This window comes from Pelophylax lessonae, assembly GCF_965119305.1.
Source record: "Pelophylax lessonae genome assembly, chromosome: 11".
In the NCBI taxonomy this organism is placed as follows: domain Eukaryota; kingdom Metazoa; phylum Chordata; class Amphibia; order Anura; family Ranidae; genus Pelophylax; species Pelophylax lessonae.
In genome coordinates this window covers 32,798,146-32,823,092 of record NC_138778.1, presented here as the reverse complement: position 1 = coordinate 32,823,092, position 24,947 = coordinate 32,798,146, and the positions used below count along the sequence as shown (strand labels likewise).

Sequence of the window (24,947 nt, the reverse complement as noted above, 5' to 3'; positions counted from 1 at the left end):
ACGTGAAGTCCCTGATGGATGAGAGGTGTACACCAAGCATCGCCGCCGGATGGGGTCTGCTCTCTGATGGAGAAAGTTTGAGCTGGTTGATTGTGCAGCGAGGGGAGGGGAGCGCACCGAACCAGCCGGTGTGCACTTACACTTCCTGCTTCTACCTCCTATGCTGCAGAGCTCAACGGAGCGGGATGGATGCATGCAGACAGAGACCGGAAGGACGTCACTACCGGATGTGATGAAACAGGAAATCAGCGCCAGCTTGACACGCACAATGCCCAGTTGCCGGGACGACATGTTTTGCGGAAGACAAAGCGAGATACATCTGAAGAAAGGCTCCATCATACCAGCCTAAAACGGTTATGTGAAATACTTCTGAGATGTACTGAATTGTACTTTATGGACTTTTTTTCCCCAAATAAACTTTATGTGCCGAGAAGGAAAATGGATGGGCCAAGGGGACTTTTAAAGGGATACTGTCATCAAGACAAATAGCAGAAAATCCACATATATGTAAAATATGTGTATTGTGTATCTTTACATATATGTGGATTTTCTGCTATTTGTCTTGATGACAGTATCCCTTTAAAAGTCCCCTTGGCCCATCCATTTTCCTTCTTTACATTTAATTGGGACGTGGATACTTGTACTTTTTTACTAATTCTCTTGTTGGCTAGCTGTCCCCTTTGTCTATACTAAACTTTATGTGCCACAATCCCTGTGGACTTTCTATATATGACCAGTGGGACAGCCTTAATGCATTTGCACTGAAGCATTGAAGCAAACACTGCCGTGCTGTTCACCACTTCTGAGATTGAATATATTACACACAATCGCTAGTGGATGTCCACTGGGACCTTTTGATCAGCGAGGAGAGAGGCTGGACGAAGTTCTGTATATGTAAAGGACGTGGAAAGGACTGTCATTACAGTAGGACTTGTGTCGCAATTGGATATATGCTATATTTTATTATTTTTTTCCTACAAAAGCGGAGTTACCTTTTAAATGTGAATAAATGTGTTTTTAATGCCTCGTACACACGCATCGATAGTTGGCCGTGAATTTTCGGCCAACGTCCAATTGGCCGATTTTCAGCTCGTTAGTATGATGCTTTCGACAACCGACTGACTTTTCGGTCAGTCAGTACAGATTTCGGCAGACAAAAATCTGTTGAGCAAGACTGGGCATGCTCAGAGAAGAAAAAACACACGGAAAGTAAACCATCACATGACATCACTTCTGAAGTTGGTTTTTGTTGGCCGAGAAAATTTGTGTGCAGTCTAGAGCACATTTCAACCAACACAACACTGGACAAAAGATGGCCGATCGGTCGGCCGATAATTGTTGCGTGTGTACGAGGCATAAGTCTCTGAATCATATTTTAGTCTGTTCGTCCTCCCAACACCATCCACAGTGCCCTCTATTTTCTTTAGTGTATGTATCAAGGATGTGGCGCTAGGTATACTGATCTCACCACATATTAGATCATAAGGTGGTTAAAATAATACATTTTTACATTTGTCCCAAAGTAAAAGCTACTAATTGGGAAAAAAGGACACCACCCTCCCATTTTCCCTACAAATAACCAGATGGAAATAGGACTTGGCTATCATGCTAACCCTGCATCTTCTAAATACCATGATCCACTTCACTGGAGAAAAATATGCTGGTCAGGATTTCTGCATTCACTAGATACCGGATCCAGGTCACTGATTTTAAACTAGCCAAGTCAAAGTTGCAGCATGACAGTCAAGCAACATCAGCAGCCCCCGGATTTCTCCATTTCTATTGCACCCATCAAGGAACCCAATCCACTCAGACATGTTGACTGCAGAGCCACAGAACTCAGAAGCCGGCATACATACCCAGATGGAAATGAAGGAGCTCCCATCTGCTGTCCGGGGGCATCCACATGGCAAACTGCAAAATGCTGTGTGATTTCATGCATGTCTTCATAGTTAAAAAATGTGTTGAAGCAAGATTTGTCTGTAAAGATTAAAAAGACAAATAGGATTTTATTTCACATCACAGATAAACGGTGTGCCTTCATGCTGCTGCAAGCACACACCAAACAACTTCCCACCGAGCAGCATAGAGAAAAAACACAACATAAACCTACTGATCTGCCAGATTATCATTCTCAATTGGTGATGATCACTGTCTAGGTGGCCCATGGTAATTTTCACATCCTCTCTCAAAACTATGGCCCTCCAGCTGTTTGCGGAACTACACGTCCCATAAAACATTGTAAAACTGACGTTCACAGACCTGACTAGGCATGATGGGAAATGTAGTTCCTGAACAAATGGAGGGCCATATTTTGGAGACCCCTGCTCTATGCCATCCCTAAAATACATATTGTAATGCATGTTTTGACATGCACCCTACTGTGAAAGAGTCCTAAGAGTTGACCAGCAATGCAATGGACGCAGTGCAAACCAGCCAATAAACTGTACAGAAAAAAAAGCAATTACTCAATTCAAAGGTGTGGACAGAACCATAGTTGAAATATATATATTAAAAAAAAAAAAAAAAAAAACCTTAGGGGCATGGAACCCCATGGGTGAAAGAGGGGGTTAGAATGGCATGTGGACACCATAAAAAACATTTTACAAGAATAAAACCAATAAGAATAAAACAAGCTACAAGAATAAAAACCAAAAAGAAGGTACCTTGAGAGATCCAAATAATGTTGCCAAGACAGTATTTAATTGCTGGTTTTCTATCAAGAAGGCATAAATTGTAAGTAAAAACCTCTGCCGTACAACGGTGTATAAAAACAATTAAAAACAAGAAGCACATGATAAGTCCGGAGTCTAAAGTGCAATATAGAACTGTCAAGTTGCCGAGTTCACATGTTCAGTATCCACTACCCCTGTGAAGATCACAGCGGAACAGTGGTATACCTGGATATGGCCAAATGGGCACAGCGCAAAAAAACATCTATGCATGTTCAGATAGCTGCAGAGTGACAGTGTTCAGTATCCACTACCCCTGTGAAGATCACAGCGGATCAATAGCGGTATAGCTGGATAGGGCTAAATCGGCACTGAAAAATAATACAACATCAATGTGTGCAAAGACCGCAATGGCAATAAGGATGGACCTAAAGGAGATCACCTGAAAAAAAGGATGATCAAAGCGGAGTTCCGGCCACGAAAATTTTTTTACCCCGGGACAGTTAGGGCTAGTACATTCTACAATGGATAGCCTCTGTACTGTCCCGGGTCGCACTTACCTTTTAGAAGAAATACTTACCTTGAAAATTTCTTCTTCAGCGCTGCCATCCCAGGTGTGGGCAGCTGAAGCCAGCACATCCTCTTCTGCGTCCTCTTCTCCTAGAATGTGCCTGCACCGGCCCCGCTCGTCACCCCTCCACAGCTTCTGGGCATGCCCAGAAGCTGTTTAGCAGGGAATGAGCACCCACATCAGAAGTGACGAGCTGGGACGATGCAGGCGCATTGATTCCTGGGAGCGATGACGTTCAGCTCCCAGGAATCAATGCAAAGAGGAAGGGACGGCGCGGGCCGCCGCAGAGGGAGGAAGTGGAAGAAAGGGGAGTATATTTTTCTTCAATAACAAGGTAAGTAAACAAAAAATAAAAAATCGTAACTATCCATTTCTTTTTCAGGTGACCAAAAGCAAGCGGATGGCCCAAAATCGATTATGTCGATTTTGTGGCCGGAACTTCTGCTTTAAGTTAGTAAACCACGCTGATGATACAGCTGAAGGTGTGGTGGAGACAAGGAATGGCTAAACAGAGCTAATTAGGCTGCATATTCAAAGTAAATAAATATTTTTTAAATCTACAGAGCCGGGATGGCTGTAAAATATATAGTGACCTTAAATCTGGGAAATGAAAATATATAGCCAAGTAAAAAGACTGCACAATCCATAGCAGTAAATGAATGAAACACTGGTGAAAAGCCTAGACGGCAGTGGGGTTGGGTTGACGGTCTGAAGGGGATAGAAAGTTGAAAATAACCAGGCATGTGAGACAGTCCGCTTCAATATAGATGGAAAGTAAAGTAGTGTTGGAGGACAAAGCAGGCATCCACATGAGGATCGTTATACATAGTGATAATGGAAGAAAGTGTCCACTCTATAAATATGAAGGCACAGGCAGTGATGGACACAGTTATGGCGCAGACGGTCAATCCTATTTAGCCTCTGGAGGTATACTCATAGCACTGTCCATGATCGGAGGCATCATCATTCAGATGGATACTCACTGCTAGAAATCTAGACTCCAATTTGGTCTAAAAAGGACATCCAGTTGAACAGTAAGCTGCTAGCTGCTCCCATACACTTCATTAACAGCAATGGTGCAGAGCAATAGGAGAGCAGTGATGAATTCAGACGCTGAATGGAAGGCACAGGTGTGGAATCAACCGGTGGTGAAGATGAGCACCGCAGTCCCAACTGTGACAGAGCCTGGTTTAGCATGAAAACAGTCCATCCTTATAACATAGCTCAAAGGATAGCCATGTAGTTCCTCAGGAACTACCTGAGGAAGCTTGCATTAACCCAAGCATGCAAAATGCGTAGAAAACCATTTTGGGAGGCCTTCATAGTGGTTATAACTAACCAGTTATAACCACTATTGTTCCACTGAACTTCACAGGGGTAGTGGATACTGAACACGGCCACTCGACAACTTGACAGTTCTATATTGCACTTTAGAGTCCAGACTTATGAGCTTCTTGTTTTTACACAGTCTTATAGTGGAGATTGTTTTCCTTACAATTTACGTCTGATTGCGGGTTTTCCATCAATAGAATACGGTTATGGCAACATTTGGATCTCTCAAGGTACCTTCTTTTTGGCTTTATTCTTGTAGCCTCCTTTTTCTCGTGGTTGAAATATAGTAGGTGGCCCTATTCCGATTCTAGGCTGCTACCTCTGAAAGCACAAGCAACAAAGGAAGTGCCAGACAAACAATGCTTGGATGTGTACAGAGGAGCGTCTGGCACAAAAAGTTCCATCTCATGTGAAGGACTTAAGGCTACATTCACACCTGAGCGTAGTGTTTACGCACGTTTTACCGCGATTTACAGGCGTTTTTTGTGCAGGCGTTTTTAGATTGAATAGAGACCAATGGAAAATGCCTGTAATCTGCCCAAAAAGAAGCTCATGTACTTTGAGCGTTGGGCGTTTTGCTCACAGCGTCAAAACGCTCAGATGTGAACAGGGGCCATTGAAATGAATAGGATTTGTCTTGTTGGGCGTTTTGAGAGCTGATCCTAGAGCAGAAAAACTCGTCAAAAACGCCCCAAAACACCTACATGTGAACGGAGCCTAAAACATTTAACGGTTAAGAGCATCAAATACAGCAATTGCATTTTGGGGGAAGCCCCCCTCCCCTCCCATCAGGGCTCAAGCAGCTGAGGTTAATAAAATCATGACAGAACTATCTGACGCAGTCTTGCTGGATCTACTCTAGTGCTCATGTCAACCTGTGTCTATATTGCATATTGGCCTTTTTTGGCCTTATACGATGTCCAGTGCTTGTTTTTTTTTTTTTTTTTCCGTACAAGAAAAGGACAATGCACTAAAGGACCTGTGTTGAGGCCTGATGAAGACCAACGTCTCCTGAAAACTAACAACTCTCCATCAGCAGCAGATAGTCTTCCTCAAGCCTCAACACAGGTCTCCTAGTGAATTCTGTTGTGGTTTTATTAACATCGACTGACCAAGCCCTGAAAGCCTATTTCCCCCCACACAATCACGTTGGCTGTGTTTGATGTTCTTAACCATTAAATGTTCCAAAGTCCTTCAAGTGACATGAACTTTTGTACCAGGCAAAAATATACAAGTATAAATGGCGCCAACCTATTACTTGGTAGCTGCCCCTTTAAGTTGACTTGCCACTCAAAAATGAATAGGTAAAGGCGCTACTCTTTGCTGTGCGCAAAATATGCCCATTTATCCAAACTAAGCAATACTCGGTTTATCCACCCTGCAATTATAAACAATGCAGCAGCAATCTAATATGTGTTACATACAGTAATTGTGCACACTTGGTTAAAAAAGGTGTCAAAAAAATATATGAAAAAGTGTCCATAATTTGCTTCAAATTATCCACCGTGCACCAAAATCCAAAAAAAAAAAAAAAAATTCTAGAAAATCGCCTTTCTCGCCAAAGAACCGCAAACCAGATGGGACGTCATCAACACCCAAAACTAACAGTAGTGACCAGACCTCAATGCATTGCACCAATATCGGGTCCTCAAAGTCCTGAGGCCAGGTTGCTACTGTTAGTTCCAGGTGTTTACGTCATGTCCAGTTTGTGTTTTTGATTTTAAGTGTCTTTGGAGAGAACGGTAGGATGGTTTTGTAGCAACATGCAGGCTGATTGAGCTGGTGCCAGTTTGGGCACAACAACAACATGCAAGTGCAATAGACTGGTTGTATTATAAATCCTGATTTTAAATGTACAGTACTACATGATATACCCACCATTGCCTTTTGGGGATTTAGGACTACATATGGGATGTGAAAGAGGAGGAGAACACACTGGGAGGCATTATCCACGCTATACACGGGCATACATTACATGGCTGTTTAGGTCTATATGGCCATAATGAACTGGTGAGTGTCCCCCTCTAAACACACATGGTGGAGCACTTAAATTTGGAGATCTGAGAATGTCTTATTTAGGACACACGGTGGATGGGACTTTGATTTACTGGGGGGTAATTATTTGAAAAATAATTTTTGAAGGTTTTTTTTGTTTGATTTTGGTGCACGATGGATACTTTGGAGGTTATAGACCCTTTCATATATGGGTGCGTCTTCTAAAATTAGAATATCAAAAAGTTAATTTCAGTAATTCAATTTAAAGGAGGAAGGGCTCTTTCACACGGCCGCTCCGTGTGAAAGCTCCTCTGCGGGACTTTTTTTTTTTTTTTTTCACGGAGCGGATGACATTTGTGTCATCCGCTCCGTATGCCCGCATATCATCCCATCCGTTTGCGGATGATATGCGGACATAATGTAAGTCTATGGGGATTGCGGATGACACCGCTGACATCCGATTTTCCTTCCTTTCAGTTTTTTGAACGGAACAAAAATAGGGTTCTGTTCCATTCCAAAAAACGGAACAGAACTGAAAGGAAGAAAATCGGATGTCAGCGGATGGTATTCCGCTGACATCCGCAATGCCATAGACTTACATTATGTCCGCAAGTCATCCGCAAAAAAAATAGGATGATTTGCGGACAAAAAAAAAAAAAATAGGATGATTTGTGGACAAGCGCTCGGAGCGGCCGTGTGAAAGGGCCCGAAGTCTGTTGATTTTTTTTTTTTTTTACCTGGAAAGTAAAGGCATAATCGCACATTAGGCGACACTTGCCTCCATCTCACCCATCTTCCTTCGGGTCTTCGGACTCTGGCTGGGCTACTGGCCGAGCCTCATGAGGTCACTCCTGCACATGCGCCCGGGAGCCGCTGGACATGGCAGAGGGCTCTGAAAAATCTGCACAGGAGGCCGTTCCTTCAGAGCGCATGCACCAAGGCTGTGCAAGTTTAGGAGATATTTCCAGTACCTATAGGTAAGCCTTGTTCTAGGCTTACCTAGAGGTACAAACATTACAGGGGGGGGGGGGGTTTAAAACCACTTTAAAAAGTTAAAACTCCTATATTTTATATAGATGCGTTACACAGAGTGATATATTTCGAGCATTTAATTTACAGCTAGTGAAAACCCAAAATTCAGCATCTCAAAAAATGTGATTATTAATAATTCTAAAATAATAAATTATACTGAATTTTGTGTTTTCACTAGTTGTAAGCCATATTCATCAAACCTAAAAAATAAAATGCTTGAAATATATCACGGTGTAAGGCATAAAATCAGTGGGTTTCACTTTTTGAATTTAATTACTGAAATAAATTAACTTTTTGATGATATTCCAATTTCATATAGATGCACCTGTATACAATTTTGTTCACATCCAGGAATTTATTGCATGTCCTCAGTGGGGCAAATCAGTCCCCTAAACCAAAGCCCTCTAGAGAGTTTAAAAAAAAAAAAAAAAAAGCTCTGCCGTTTAGGGCCACTTTTACTAACTTGTTTGGTTGTCGGAGAAGACTTGTTTACACCGCATCAACCTGATACAGCCAAAAAAGCCAGATTACACACTCCTCGCTGGCAAGCTGTTGGGGGGGGGGGGAACCATAAAATAAAAAGACATCCAACTAATTCAAAAGAATTTTTGGTGGCCAGAAACCGCTACCCCAGCAGGAAAGTTGACAGCTTGAGTGGAGAACACTTTTTACTCAACACAAGACTGACCAGTACACTACATATATGAGACAAGCCATGTTTTCTCCTTACCAATGCAAGCCCTGCTTTCTGCTTAGGGATGCTGAGAAACTGTCTATGTCTCATTCAATTTTATATGGCCATTTAACAAAAAACAAAAACAAACACCACACAAGAAAATTAGTCTTACGATTCAGGCCAATGTCATGGTATGTCAGGATCACGGGTCTATTTCCTTTCGGGACACCACGCATGGTGACATGCAAGACGCCATGAGCAGTCTCAATATCATGTTCCTACAAGAAAAGAAAAAGGGGGGGTATATGTAATTAAAAGTTGTACCTTTACTTGTGGTCTTTTTTTTACCTTGGTTTGCATCAAGATCTAAAAGTACAAGCCTAAATAGCACCCTTTCTTCACCCCCTGGTGCCCAGGTTGCAGCCTTGGTACTTACTGGTTACCTCTGGGCCCCAGCAGTCACTACTGGTAGTTGGACCATTGGTATGAAAAGGGGACAGTAAAGGCAATGATCTTTTAGTTTCAGGTCACTCTTAACTGTATCCTTCAGCATGTTCCCAGTCTACAAAACACCTACGGCAGGTCACTAGTCATCTCGTGTAGAATATCCAACAGGTTTCTGAATTATGCATATGGGTTGTGTGGTCCCCATAGGGATGTCAGGGGCTGCAGCTGAGGTCCCACCATTTCTGGTAAGTAGGCAACCCCTGATCTAAACAGACCTTCTCATAAAGCAAGTGGACAGGCTGTCTAAATTAACAGGGACCTGGATAACTGGTAGGATTTCAGAAAGACAAATATCCAAATCAAACTTGCGCCCAACTAAGCCCCACCTACTTTATGCAGAAGTAGGAGGTTTAGTCAAACACCTCCCTCCCTTAAAGTGGCACGCCAGTCCCCCAATAAATTTTTATAAAAAGCTCCCCATGATGGTCCTTTCTTGCACATTAATATTTGCATACTGTTCCTAATCGGTCTTCACGGTAGTATACTTTAAAATTAGTCATCTCTTACATCTCAGAAGCAGGCAGGGGCCATCTCAGATGGGGGCATCTGAAGCCCACTCGTGCTCTTTTCTGGGATTCGGTACAGCTGGCTACCCAGCATGCACCTCCTGATTTCATCACTACACAGCTTCATTGCTGGTTGCCATAGCAATTGGCAGAAGTTCCTGGCCTATTGCTATGGCAACCTGTCAATCAAACGAGAACCTGTATAGGCAAGTGCGGTCAGGGAAAGCTGCAAATAGCATGAGATTTTATTAGGCTTCCTGAAAACTCCTGAGATAGACGACACTGATATCCCAGGAGTCAATGGGACTTGCCTAATGACCGCATCACCTAGGCGGCCGGGACAGGAAATGCTGCCCGAAAACAAAAAAAAGTATCTACATACTGAAGAAAAAAAAAACAAAACAAACACTTTTTTGCCCTTTTGTGATCAAGATTGTAACAAGCACAAAGCTGAGATACTGAAACTGGCAAACTAGTTCAGCAACCATATATGCCTTCTGTGACCTAATAACAGGGGATTGTATAGCTACATATAGGCACTTTGAGACCCAACTACCATATAAAACATTAAAAAGAGTTTTGTATTTTTGGGGAAGCGAGTACCTAATTTTTGCAGGTACCTGCTCCAATGGCCTAACACCCCCCCCCCCCTTTCCCCAACCTGCTGAGACACTTTGCAGGTCCCACAAAACTGAGGGTCCATTCACAAAGCACATGCTCAATGGAAGGCAAGCTGTACAAGGAATAACAGCTGGTTTCCCTTAGTAAACATGCTGGCTCCAGGGACATGAAGACCGGTGAGGATGGCACTGGATCCTTGGACAGGTGAGTGTCTATTTTTTTTTTAAAGTCAGCAGCTATAAATACTGAAAAATGAGGACTGAAGATCCTCCTTAAGGGCTTCGATGTATGCATGTGTTTGGGGTGTGCTTTTGATAAAGGTAAGGCAGGTGTGCCATTATGCAAGTTTGTATTTTTGTAAAGTAATTTTTTTGTCTCATCTCCAGTTTGATCATTTATCGTGATTACATGTCTCGTGAATAAATATTCTTATATATTCCATACTGTAGCCTGTTTTCACTAAGATTGGTATATGCTTTTAAAAAGAAATTAATCAATAAAAAGAATTCGCTACATATTGATTTGTGGAAATAAGTTGAGATTCTCCTTCCGCACAGATCTTTGCTTATTGACATAAAATAGACACTGTTATATTCAGAACAGTATAAACATTCTGACAATGCATTATCGTGTTATTGGCATGCGTATTCCATTAGGTTTTTAAATTTAAGATTCATAGTGGCTAACCTTAACCATCAAAGCATGTTCTTACCTGTAGCAAACTTAACCTCTATGGGCCTCTCAATGCACTAAAAGGCAGTAAAATCCCAGATGTAGTATTTAACACGTGCTGCACTGCAGCATAGAGATGGGAACAAGCACTATTTTTATCTTGGGGATCCTGGACACATGCATTTTAGCATGTGGCAACGTGAGAGTTAAAAAATACAACCTTGCAATATGGGCTCTAAGGCTTTATAAACTATGTGAGCTGTTGAACACATACAGATCATGTGGTCAATTACTCAAAAACAATGGAAGTGGTCAATTACTCAAAAACAATGGAAGTAATTGGAGAATGCACCACTGGTGATCACCACGGGGGTACATTCCACATACTCCCTGCCCAAACATATAAAGTAAGGATTGTGCAGAAACCGTTGCTTTCGAGACAAATATCTTTATAAATATCCCACTAATGTCGATCATTAAAGAAAACCTGTATGGTTCCACTAACTGACACCTCACCCAAGGTTTCTAATTTAAGTTCTGATTTTCTGAGCAAGTCAAAGTATGAGCTGGCCAAACACCATGCAATCGGATTGTGCAATCTCTACTGATCTAGCAATCTACTGATCTACCAACAGTTATGTAGGAGTATAGTGTATCCAAATACTAAAATAATACTAATGAAATTGAATAGAGCTATAACTACAGATATGTTGGCAGATCTAAGGGCGACTATATAGAGAAATGTTAGGGTCAGGTACAATTAGACAGTGTAGGTACCATGTATAGCTGTGCATACTTCTCTAAGGACACATGGCAACTAAGGCATGGAGTGCTGCATTCTGGGGAGGCAGATGGAACTTTGTGCATTTCTTAATTTGTTTTTGGGTGTTTCTGGGGTGGACTGGAACAGCAGGGAGGAAGTGCACACTCCGTATGATGCATATAGTAAAGTGTACCTGTCACTTTGCCTACATTTTTCTATACCACTGGTCTTAATGGTCTGAAAAAGTCTTGTTGCCCCAACATCCTTAATTTCAGTTTTCCATCTGATATTTTTAATGAAAGAAGATTTCCAAAAAGTTGGAAATTAAAAAAAAAAGGAAGGGGGGGGGTTACAATGCTTCATAGCATGATTAGGGACTTAAGTATTGATAAGATACAAAAATACACAGGTCATTAATTCCACAGTGCTTTTGGTTCATGTAGCATTGCCCAAGAAGAAAATCCTTTTATTAAAAAAAGACACGAAAAAAAGAGTAGATAATTTAGCAGAGGGTCTTTAAATGAAAACTGTCCAATAAGGTCTGCAACTTGCTTATCGCTAAAGTTGGTGAGCCACACTTTCACAATATTTAATTTGGGACTGGCAAAACTGGAGCAGTCTTAGTGTAGCACCCACCTAGTTAGCTAGTTAATTGTTTAAAGGTAAATTTAGTTTTTTCTTCTCTAGCCAGTGAAGTAGGGTTTGATTACTTCTGGCTTTTCTGGGTTCTGCAGGTTTGACTGCTTGAGTTCTGGTTGGGTGAGGCAGAATATTCATGCAGCCTCAGCCAATCCCTGGTTGAGAGGACTGTCAGCAAGGGGCTGAGGGGTACACAAATAGTGTGGGGCCTAGAGCAGCAAAGTCCTAGCCCTGGTGGAGAGAGACCCAGCCTGGAGGGGCTGTCTGCCTTTCTAGGCCATCTAGCTTTAGACCACAGGAGGTCTATCACAGTTCCTGCTCAGGGAGAGTTGGGGACCAACTTCTGAAGCCTGGAAAGGTCTGCTGAGGATTTGGCCAGGAGACTTCCAGTATAGGTTCTAGCTAAGGCTCCATGCACATTAGAGTTTTATTAAGCTCCTAAAAGCTATTCGCATTTTTTCTGCTGCTAGAAACGAATAGTGTTATCCTGCGTGTCCATGCACACTAGCTTTAGGCTATTAGCGTTTGAGCTTCAGTGTCTAGGAGCAGAAAAAAAAAAAAAGTTTTTGTACAGTTTGGCGCATTTTTCCGTAAGAAAAAAAAAAAAAAAAAAACCACACACAAAATGCTCCTAAAATTTTTGCGAGTAATTTTTTTTCATTCATGTACTGTTACAATGCTAAAGCTCCTAAGCACTCCTCAAAGCTACTAAAAGTCAGCACAACAATGCCATTAGCATTTTCCATCCAGGGTTTTCTAGCATTTTGTGAGCCTATAAAAAAGAAATGCTAGTGTGCATGGAGCCCAACACTAGAAGGAGTGTATACAGGAATGTAGTGAGTAAAGCCTCGTATACACGCATTGATTATTGGCCGGGAATTTTCAGCCAACGTCCGATAGGCCGATTTTCGGCTTGTTAGTATGATGCTTCCGACAACAGACTCCGACATTTTCGGCCAAAAAAAAATCTGGTGTGCAGGCTATACAATTTTTGTTTGCTGTCAACACAACGGCCGATTTTCCGTCAGTCAGTACAGATTTCGGCAGACAAAAATCTGATGAGCAAGACTGGGCATGCTCAGAGAAGAAAAACACAGAAAGTAAACCAGCACATGACATCACTTCTGAAGTAGATTTTTGTTGGCAGAGAGAATTAGTGTGCAGTCTAGGCACATTCCAACCAACAAAACCCAACTTGGACAAAAGTCGGCCGATTGGTCGGCCGATAATCGTTGCGAGTGTACGAGGCATAAAGGCCTGAGAGATCCTGGAGAGGCTGTTGCTGTTTGTCGTCCTATTAAGGAACCATGCCATTGCCGGCTCAGTTCTGCATCCCCTTGAGCTGTAACCACTTATCCTAGCAGACTACTTTTGAAGAAGTTAATCCTTACTAGAGAGAGTGTCCTCCGTTAAAGTTGCACTGGTTCTTAAAATTTCCCAAGGCTCTCCCTATCCTCATCCAAGTTCTTCAAACAATAAATAAAAACTTCTGCCTGGTTGTGTGGAGAACTGCTGTGTGCCTGGCTGCTGTACATCCAAAAGCGGGACCAGCTTGGGGTCGGACCGTCATCAGATCTCAGCATTTACAATCCTAAAGTTAATGGGACAATTTTTCTTCCAGTCTTTCATGTTTCCAGGCCAAGTTTAAAAATGAAACCAGAATGAATGCGACAAGACACTCCAATAATCAGATGCTTCCACACAGGGGGGCAGACAAATTTTCCACCAATAAGTAAAATTAGCCACATCAATGATGACTTACCAAAGGCTTCAAAGACAAACATATGTGATCGAAATCCAAGTAAGCCATTGGGAACAAGTGTGTTACTTCTCGGCAGGGCAGACACTAACAAACATTTGTAACAGTGAAGTGGCGGGGATTAGTTTCGTACTAATTGGATTCCAGCTTGTAATAAGGATGACGGGTCACGGGAAAAAAACCAACGACACACGTACGCAAGTTACATAACCACTCCTCTAAAAACTACGGTGTAAACAAGGTATTAAATGAGGGTTAACAGATGTATGCTGGAATTCCTCTGCCTTTCATTATTGCTAATAAAATACATAGTTACATAGTTAGTGAGGCTGAAAAAAGACAAGTCCATCCAGTTCAACCTTTGGACCTCCTCCAGTTCAGTTTGGATTTTGTAAATCCAAAATGTTTTCCAGTACGATTGCCATCATACCTCTTCAGTATTCGGATAGAATAATATTTCATAAATCTACTGCAAAGTTTCTTCTTGAGATTCTGCCAGAAACAGCACTTCCCGCTAGCAGTGTTCAGTATGCTGTGTGCTCTCCCTCAGTTGGCCTTTGGGCTGTCAATCGGGTCTATTAGATAGGCATGCCAATGGCCAACTGAAAATAACATTGCTGCCAATGCTGAGGCAGCAGGTTAGGGTTGTCAGCCTGCAACAGGAAAGGAGGACACATCTTCAAAGTGTAAAACTAGCCTGCCGGCTGAATTGGAGAAATCAATTAGATTCCTCCATCCATGCCAATAATCATAGATTAAGCATTGCTAAGCCCACATCAAAAAAAAAAAACAATAAATTATGTACAAAAGTGCTGTTTATACTCAGTCACTGAGCTACGTTTTCTGTATACTGCAAAAAACCTGTGAAAAAAAATCCATTGACAAGGACAGGGCAGAGTCACATTGTCTGTCAATGGACGCAGCAGCAGGACTCAGGAGGGCACCTGCATGGGTGCCCCCATGGAAAGCAGCTTTCTGGGGGAGTACCTGATAAAGGGGAGGAGCCAGGAGCACCCCAGAAGAGGAAGAATGGGGCTGCTATGTGCAAAACCCTTCAGGTTTTTATATAGCGCTGTCAATTTACACAGCGCTTTACATATACATTGCACATTCACATCAGTCCCTGCCCTCAAGGAGCTTACAATCTAAGGTCCCTAACATTCATACATACATAGTAGGGCTAATTTTATACAGGATCCAATTAACCTATGAGCATGTCCTTGGAGTGTGGGAGGAAACACACGCAGGCACAGGGAAAACATGCAAACTCCAGGCAGGTAACGTTGTGGTTGGGATTCGAACCAGCGACCCTCTTACTGCTAGATGAAGATTGCTTGTGGCCACTATTTTAGGACTTCTAAACTTTGACTTAGGAGGACTACTGCACTTTATAAAAATCAAATGATTTTAATATATATGCATTTTAAGGACCATTTACTATCTGATAGATATGTATGAATTTGTTGGACATAACACTTCAAGTATATGCATTTTATACTGAATGGTTTGTATAAATCACTCGGTAAGCACAGCTCAATTAGTATTTAATAAGGAGGCAATAAAAAGTAGGAATGAACCACACCAAAAACCATGAGAGATCTGGCTGGAGACCGATCTACAGTACCCAGAATTTCAGGGCTGTAGGATGTTCTACGAGAGTGTGCGGCAACAGGAGGTGTCTACACCATCACCTTTCTGGAGAGGTCTATGACAAAGCTTTGCATTTGCAAGGGAACCTTTTTGTCTTGTATGTTTGAACACATTTTCTTTACGTTGCCTGCAGCAGACTCTTGTGTAGGGAAATATGATCAACTGGACAAGTTTACTAAGCTTCCAAGTGTTTGAAGTAGCCACAACTATATGCCCAGCCACTTTGTAGTAACAGTGGAGGAGCATAGCAGGAGAAAGATGGACAAATACCTTGAATATGACCAGAAACAGACATTAGCAGTCATTCCCATACTACTCAACAAAAGATAAAGTCTCACCTGTCCGTCAAAGTCTTCAAAATTCCGACCGCCATTCTAGGAGGTAAAGCAGAACAAAATAAGAACAAAAAAACTAAATATTTAATGCTTAAAAAAGGAATGAAAAAGCTTCCAAAACGTGTGCAACCTGCTGGCTGTGCAGTGTGGCAGATGTTAAGCAATCACAAGACTGGCTGAACAAAAAGGACAAGTCAGTAAGGCAATATGGCAAACACATGCACATAAATTCAGTAATAAATGAAGGGGAGGATGAATTTGAAAAGTAGCCCTTCCATTTAAATGTGTGCTTTGCTCTGGTTCACTTTAAACCTCCACTATCATGCTTTCCTTTCCCTTATTACCTCCACTCCTGTGCTCAATGCTAATAGCAGTAATACCCAGGTGCCTCTGGGAATTAACATGCAACTCACTCCATGTAACCATAAAAAGTGAACTCATGGGCAAAGCACAGGTTCACTCTAAAGGACAATTGTACCTTTGGTACAAGTTGTCCTTTAACCACTTGCCGACCGCCGCACGACTATCTACGTCGGCGGTCAGCCCCTCACAGGCAAAGTGACGTAGGGCTACGTCACTAGCTTGTGAGGGTCTAGGGATCGAGCGCGCGCCGCCGGAGGCGCGCTCCCGCGTGGTCACGGACCCCCCCGCGCGTGTGACCGGCGGACTCGATGTCCGCCGGTCACTCTGCGATCGGCGGGGGAGAGGGAGAAAGTCAGGCGGCTTGTGTAAACAAGCTGCCTGTCATTCTCCCCTGTGTATGAAGGATGATCATACGGTTCTACTATGTAGAACCGTTGATCACTCTTCATACATCTGAAGCCACAGCCAATCACAGTAGAAAGCATGCCCCTAGGGACACACATAGCCCCTCCCTTTCAAAAAAAGTTAACCCCTTCACTGACAGTGTATTTTTACAGTAACAGTGCATATGTATAGCACTGAGTACTGTAGAAATGTCACTGGTAACCCCAAAAGTGGCTAAAATGTCAGTCAATGGTCCGATCTGTCCGCTGCAATGTCGCAGTACCGCAAAAAAAAAAAAAAAAAATTTGCAGATCGCCGCCATTACGCGTTAAAAAAAAAACAAAAATCTTTCCCTTTGTTAGTAAACGCGATAACTTTTGCGCAAACCAATCAAAATACGCTTTTTGCGATTTTTTTTATCAAACATAGGTAGCATAAAACAAATTGGCCGAAAATGTTAAAAAATTTTGATTTACATTTTTTTTGGGGGGAATTTCATATAAAAAAAATGTGAAAAATATTGCTATTTTTGCAAAATTTACGCTCTTTTTGTTTATAGCGCGTGATCAAAAAAATCGCACAGGTGATCAAATACCACCAAAAGAAAGCTCTGTTTGTGGGAAAAAAAGGACGCCAAATTCGTTTAGATACAGCATCGCACAACCGCGCAATTGTCCGTTAAAAGTCACGCAGTGCCGAATTGCAAAATACCCCCTGGTCAGGAAGGGGGTAAAATCTTCCGGGGCTTAAGTGGTTAATGATTGAAACTGCACTCAAGTGCAGGCCACCTAGGCTTCTACTCCCCCGTCACCCTTGGTGCCGCAATCTTTACTCTTCGATCCCACTGGGAACTGCACAGTCTTGCTTCACAGACATCCTTGCCAGGTCCTGTTCAGCCTGTGCATGCAAAGTTGCAAACCATAGTCCTGTTCATTCCAAAGTGGAGCCGTGCACCTGTGGCCTCCCATTGGTCCTGAAGAGGCCATCTCTCCCAAAAGAAATGAATATAGCCATTGCACCAAGGCAGACTTCGCTAGCATGAATGTTTTGTACAGAAAGCTGGGCCTGCCCAGTGAATTTCGAGTGATTGATGCCAAAAGTGCGAATATCAGACCAGGTAGGCCGAACAGGACAACTTGTACCAAAGAGGACACCACAAGCTTGCCAATATAGGAACACAAAAGGCTCCATTAGCTACTGTTGCTTTGGCACAGTTTTGGATGGAGCGTGAAAGGGTTTTAACCCTTGTCAAGTTTTTATAGATACCCATTACTCAAGGAGGGAGGGGGGGGTAGGTCACGGTACCAATTGCCACAGATGCAGTAAGTGATGAGAAATTTGCAAATTTCATATGGGCGCCTTTACCTATAAAAAAAAAAAAAAAAAAAAAACCCTACTATCCAAGAGGGAATTTCACTCACTTTGAAGATAATTTCTCACTTCCTCTTGCATCTCTAGATCAGCAAGTGAAAGAAAATCTCATTTGGGCTCCATTCATAGACCTCAAAAGTTGCATGACAAGTCGTTCCCCATGTTTTCCAATGATAACCATTTGTATATGCGCGACTTAAAGTTGCAGCATTTTCAAAGTAGCTCATGCACTACTTTGATTTCATGCAACTTAAGGGCCAAAGACTTCAATGTTAACCCTCAGAAGTTGCATGAAAGTTGTACCTGAATGTTCTACAATGCAACTTGTGTTCAACAGTTGTCCATTATCACTAGTCAAAGCCAAAGTTGAATCCAAGTTACACCCATCCAAAGTTGCATCAAAGTTGCACTCCAAACTCAGTGCAACTTAAGTTGTACAAGTGTAAATGGAGCCTAAAGGGACACAGACAGCAAAAGTTAACTAGCAGGAGTTTAACCACTTCCATACCGAGTCATGTAAAATGACGTCGGCAAAGTGGTTGTCTAGATCCGGGCCGCCGTCATATGACGTCGGCCCGTTCTAGCTGCTACTGCGCGCCCCCGGCGGCGCGCAGCGGCGCGATCAGGGATGAGGCTCGTCCCTCGGACATAGCCCATCCCTGATCAAGGTAAACAGCCAATAGAAATTGGCTGTTTACCACGTGATCGGCTGTGTCAATCACAGCCGATCACATGAGCGGCTCCAGCACGAGCCGCTCGTTCTCTCTGCAATGCGCGCCCCCGGGGGCGCGCAGAGCAGCGATCGGGGACGAGGCTCGTCCCTCGGACAGAGTCGATCCCTGATCTAGGTAAAGAGCCAATGAAATTGGCTCTTTACCACGTGACCGGCTGTGTCCAATCACAGCCGGTCACAAATGTCAACAGAGAACACGGTAACTAGCTGTCACCGTGTTCTCCTCCTCACACACTGATCCTGTGTGAGGAGGAGATTGTGGTAACAGCTAGTTACCAACTACAGTGCACCCCAACCACACTGATTGCCCCCCCCCCCCCCCAATAAAGAGCACCTGTCACTAGCCCATCAAAGTACCCGAGTACCTGTCATCAGCCCATCGGGTACTCTGATGACAGGTACTCGGGTACTCTGACAGGTACTCGGGTACTCTGATGACAGGTACTCGGGTACTCTGATGACAGGTACTCGGGTACTCTGATGACAGGTACTCGGGTACTTTGAGTACCTGTCAACGGAGTACCCATCATCAGAGTACCTGAGTACCTGTCACCTACCCATCAGAGTACCCGAGTACCTTCCACCTGCTCATCAGAGTACCTGACGCCTGAAGTACCCAAGTACTTGCCGCCTGCTCATCAGTACCCATCACTACTCATCAGTACTCATCAGTACCTATCACGTATCAGTACTGATCATCAGTACCCATCAGTACAGTATCACCTATCAGTCAGTGAGTACTACTCATCAGTACCTATCACCTGCCCATCAGAGTACCCGAGTACCTGTCACCTGCCTATCGGAGTACCCGAGTACCTGCCACCTGCTCATCAGTACCAGAGTACCTGTCACCTGCCCAACAAAGTACCCGAGTACCTGTCACCCTTCATACAGCCACCATGTCCAAGTCCAAAAAGGTTTATATACGTCCTCCGTTTAAACCTAAATACCGGTGTTATGGCAGCAGATAGCTGCCATAACCCTGGTATTTTTTTAAACGGTGGACGGTTGGCTTTCCGATAAGGGTGGTCCCAGCGGCGGATTCGCCATGGGATCACCCTTCCGGGATGGCGGAAGAGGCGCCCCCCCCCCTCCCGACGCGTTCCGGTCCTTTTCCCCGCTTACCGGACCCGCCGGCAGCGGGGAAAACGATCCGGTCCTGAATCCTCACAGACAGGATGTCGAGTGAGGGCAAGCTTGCCCTCACTTGACTCTATGGTCTTGGAGGACCGGAGCTACGGAAAATGTTGTTGCCTAGCAACCGGTTTAAAGGTCCTTTTTTTTTTTTTTCATTTTATATTATAATTATTATTATTTTTTTTTTTTCTATCTTTTAGTGTATTTGTGTGATCTGAGGACTTTTTGACCCCAGATCTCACAAAAAAGAGGTCCTGTCGTGCCTATTTCTATTACGAGGAATATTTACATTTCTTTTAATAGAAATAAAAATGATCAATTTTTTTTTTTTTTTAAAACGGTGTAAAAATAAAAAATAATAAATAAAATAAATAGTAAAAAAAAAAAAAAATTAAAGCGCCCTGTCCCCGTTAGCTCGCGCGCAGAAGCGAATGCATACAGAAACCCCGCCTACATATGTAAACGGTGTTCAAACCACACATGTGAGGTATCGCCGCGATCGTTAGAGCAAGGGGAATAATTTGAGCCCTAGACCTCCTCTGTAACTCAAAGATGGCAACCTGTAGAAATTTTTAAATTGTTGCCTATGGGGATTTTTAAGTACCAAAGTTTGTCACCATTCCGTGAGCGTGCGCAATTTTGAAACATGACATTTTGGGTATCTATTTACTCGGCGTAACATTATCTTTCACATTATGGAAAAAAATTGGGCTAACTTTACTGGTTTCTTATTTTTTAATTAAAAAAAGTGAATTTTTTCCAAAAAAATTGCGTTTGGAAGACCGCTACGCAAATACGGTGTGATAAAAAATATTGCACTAATCTCCATTTTATTCTCTAGGGTCTCTGCTAAAAAAAAATATATAATGTTTGGGGGTTCTAAGCAGTTTTCTAGCAAAACAACTGATTTTAGCTTGTAAACACCAAATGTCAAAAATAGGCCTAGGCAAGTGGCTAGGATGCATGATGATGCTCCTTGGATGTTAGGCCCCTCTATATGGCTAGGCTGTGAAAAAGTCTCACACATGTGGTATTGCCATACTCAGGAGGAGTGGCAGAATGTATTTTGGGGTGTCATTTTTGCTGTGTACATGCTATGTGTTAGGAATATCCTATAAATTGACAACTTTGTGTAAAAAAAAAAAAAAGTTTTCATTTTTTTCCCACATTTTCCAAAAACCTGTGGAAAAAAATGATATGTTCAAACGACCCATAATGCCTCATAGAATATACGTTGGAGTGTTTGCTTTCCAAAATGGGGTCATTTTGTGGACTTTTCCATTGTATTGGTGCTCTAGGGCCTTGAAAAGTGTGATAGGTAGTAAGAAAGTTTTATGTGTATTTATGCTCCTAGAACGCCTGAATGTGCTTCTTGGACGTGGAGTCTTTTTGTGGCCAGGCTGTGTAAAAGTCTCACACATGTGGTATCGCCATACTCGGAAGGAGTAGCAGAATGTATTTTTGGGTGTAATTTTTGCTGTGTACATGCTATGTGTTAGAAATAGCTTATAAATTGACAACTTTGTGGGAAAAAATTCATTTTCCCAAGAATTGTGGGAAAAAATTACAACTTCAAAAAACTCACCATGCCTCTTACTAAATACCTTGGACTGTCTACTTTACAAAAAGGGGTCATTTGGTCGGTATTTGTACTGTCCTGACATTTCAGGGCCTCAAGAAAGGAGATAGGCAGTCAGTACATCTGGTGTGATCAATTTTCAGTAATTGGTACCATAGCTTCTAGACTCAATAACTTTCACACAGACTAAATATACACTAATTTGGGTTAATTTTACCAGAGACATGTAGCAGTATACATTTTGGCCCAAATGTATGAAGAAAAATTTATTTTTTGCAAAATTTCATAATTGAAACTAAAAAAAAAGTGTTTTTTTTCAAAATTTTTGCTCTTTTTTGCATATATCACGAAAAAAAAAAACCCCAGTTGTGATCAAATACCACCAAAAGAAAGCTCTATTTGTGTGAAAAAAATGATAAAAATTTTGTTTGGTTACAGTGTAGCATGACTGAGCAATTGTCATTCAAAGTGTGAGAGTGCTGAAAGCTGAAAATTGGTCTGGGCAGGAAGGGTGTCTAACTGCTCTGTATGGAAGCGGTTAACCCTGCCCTACTTTGTTTCACAACTTTTTTTGAAGATACAATTTAAAAAAAAAAAAAAAAGCACACACTTGTGCTGTAAATTTATGAAAGGTTATAAATTAAGCTGAGCCGGTGCAATGAAATGTCAATTGAACGAGCATGCAGAATACAAAAAGCTTGTTGAAGATGTGATGTACCAGTCCTCCGCTGGCACCACTACAATGTAAAGATCCCATCATGCAAATTAGGCCAACAGAGCAAGGCCTGTTCAATTCAGATTCATCAAATCATAGTGTCAGAAGTAGAAATGTGGCGTTTACCAGAGGAACCACAGAAAAACACACCATTAATCACTTTTTATCAGATTTTACCCGTAGGTGGATGATGAACACTTCAGTGATACCTGCACTTGTGTTCTCATCTGCTCACCAGCCAAGGGGTTTTATCCTGTCCTTGCTGGGATCTCCTTTATTATTACACAGAAAGATACAATCCACAGCAGGGAGAAAGCAAAGTTGGGACCTTGTGACCATTACAAGTTGACCCTTAAATCAGTGGCAATCCCCACCCATTTCACGTCACCTTTCCAAGAGACATGTTACTGGCTACTAAGGATGTGTAAGAGCAGAGCTCTGGACAGGGCTATGCCCAAGGTTGAAGACACCTGTGCAAAGCACATACCTGTGACTGATCAGCTCTAAAAGGAACAAAAACAACCCACCATCTTAAGGATTATTAGTTACTTACAGGTATCACAAAAGGTACCTGCAGTTTAAGCATATCATCAGTTTGAACCCCTATGGCAGGGATGCTCAACCTGTGGCCCTCGACCTCAAACTGAACGCAGGACTTTTGGAGCACTTTCAGAAAGTGCACCACACCTGCAAGATATAATAGAAGTCAATCGCAAAGCGCAGCTAAGATGCAAGGAAGCACCCACAAAGCATCAGTGTGAGAGAAGCCTTATAAAGGGGCTCAGGACAGTAAGGGCTCCTTTACATTCATAGTGGGGAGGGCAGCAAAACCTCAATAGTTGAGACATTTACCCCCCCACACTGATGCAGCATCAGGAGGGAAGTCATGTCTGTCAGATTAATTTCAACAAAAACCCTCCCATGAAACTATATGTGCATTTACAGAATATTAAGCATGTTATTTACCTGTAATACCCTCTGTGTATATACCCAAAATCCCCAAGACTACTGCACGTCACCATCGGATGCAATTGTCAGAAACCTCAGCAGACTTAGAGCCATCCTTTATGTCCCACCCTTTGCTCCTCCTCTGGCAGCTACCTTAAAAAGGTTAAAAAGGGAGGGGCGTAGTTGCTGGGCAAGCAAAGTCCATTAAAACACTCACAGAAGAGGAGAGGACTGATATGCAAAGAGGGCGGGGCTTAAAAAAGTTAACGGAAAAAAAAAAAAAAAAAAAAAAAAGTTTAAAATTTTCTTTAGGAGCCTGGAAAGCATTGCACCATCAATCAGAAGATTACAGATGCCATGCAGGCTCACACTGACAGGAAGAATCAATGAGCTTCCAGAGCGCTCCACAGCCCCGTGGTAGCTCACTGATAACTACAAGCCGACAGCCGCAGAGGATGTCAATACTTGTAGTTCAGTCATAGAACTCTGAATGATTGATGCGGCCGTAGGCCCTTTTCAAAAAGTGACAGCTGGTATGGGAAACTACCCCGTACTGCTGTCACGCATAGGGCTCGGACCACCGGACCACTGCCGGAGCAGGAACAGGTTACATGTTCCACCCTAAAAACAGAGGCAACATGTAACCTGTTCCCGAAGCTGAACATATCCTTTAATTCTTCCTGGAGTAGTCAAAATTTCTAGCAAGTTCAAATGTACCGTACATGGAAAGTGAATACAAAATGTGTATTAGAAAGGGGGAAAAAGAAAATACAGTATTTTAAAATCCTTCATTTCTCGGCGCGTTTAGCAACAATTTTTAGGTTGACTTAGTTAAAATTTAAGTTAGTGGCAGGATCTCCTTAAATTGAACCCCTTGCTTTGCCTTGCACAAAGCACAGGCTCACTTTAACTTCCATCTAAAAAGGTCAAATCTTAGATAGCAACTGTTTAGGCTACGTTCACATCTTGGCGTGTCCATTACAGGTGTTTTTATGGGTGTTTTTTCAGGCGTTTTAACAGCCGTTTTTGTGCAGGCGTTTTTAGATTGACTAGAGACCAATGGAAAATGCCTGTAATCTGCCCAAAAAGAAGCTCATGTACTTTGAGCGTTTTGCTCATGGCGTCAAAACGCTCAGATGTGAACAGGGGCCAATGAAATGAATAGGATTTGTCTTGCTGAGCGTTTTGAGAGCTGATCCCAGAGCAGAAAAAACGCCCCCAAAACGCCTACATGTGAACGGAGCCTTAGGAAAGAATCTTCATTTTTCTTCACCAGCCAGTTTGGCCAGACAACATGGACGGTCCACACACAGACAAGCCCAGACCCACCTATAGACAGACCACAGCAGCAGCAGAAGTAGCCGAAGCCTTACCTTATCCGTCAGAAGGGGTTTTATCTCTGTCAGCTGGACGTCCTGCAGTTCATCCATATTTCAGATTTAGCAGAAGAACACAGCGCTACAATTCTGGAACACAATAAAAAAGATTGGTTAGAAACAACATCCGCATAATGTGCTGATCATAAGACAGAACATATACCTGCAGCACATCCTGAGGCACGCTGGTTAAACGCTCAGCTTACACAGTATCATTTACAGATTATGGCTAAGTATCTCAAAGCACTGAGCCTTTGCAATTCTTGTTAAAAAGTATTAAAATGTCATGAAAAGCTGCACTGCCAAACTAAACCTCTGTCAATTATTACCCGGAGTGCACACAGCTTAACAGGGAGAACAGGCGAAGCTTCACTAAAATCTTCCTGAGCCCAGGTCACCCTGGAACCACCCCAGCCTGCATCTGGACAGTAAAAAGGAGAAGCAATAGAGTAGGGATCTCCAAACTACGGCCCTCCAGCTGTTGCGGAACTACACGTCCCATGAGGCATTGTAAAACTCGGACAATCACAGACATGACTAGGCATGATGAAATTTGTGGTTCCTAAACAGCTGGAGGGCCATAGTTTGTAGACCCCTGCAATAGTGTGTTG

The 24,947-nt window shown here is 42.6% G+C and overlaps 1 protein-coding gene across 2 annotated transcripts in view; it reads right to left on the bottom strand.

Annotated features, from left to right (window-relative positions):
* NDRG3 (NDRG family member 3) overlaps nucleotides 1-24,947 on the bottom strand; it is a 108,833-nt gene that overhangs the window by 33,662 nt on the left and 50,224 nt on the right. For both annotated transcript variants that reach the window (XM_082271753.1, XM_082271754.1), the window contains exons 2-5: nucleotides 24,334-24,426; nucleotides 15,734-15,769; nucleotides 8,451-8,556; nucleotides 1,860-1,980 (exon numbers count right to left, since the gene is read on the bottom strand). In XM_082271753.1, coding sequence (XP_082127879.1) covers nucleotides 1,860-1,980; nucleotides 8,451-8,556; nucleotides 15,734-15,769; nucleotides 24,334-24,390 — 320 coding nt within the window. In that variant the 5' untranslated portion in view covers nucleotides 24,391-24,426. The remainder of the gene's footprint in view (nucleotides 1-1,859; nucleotides 1,981-8,450; nucleotides 8,557-15,733; nucleotides 15,770-24,333; nucleotides 24,427-24,947) is intronic.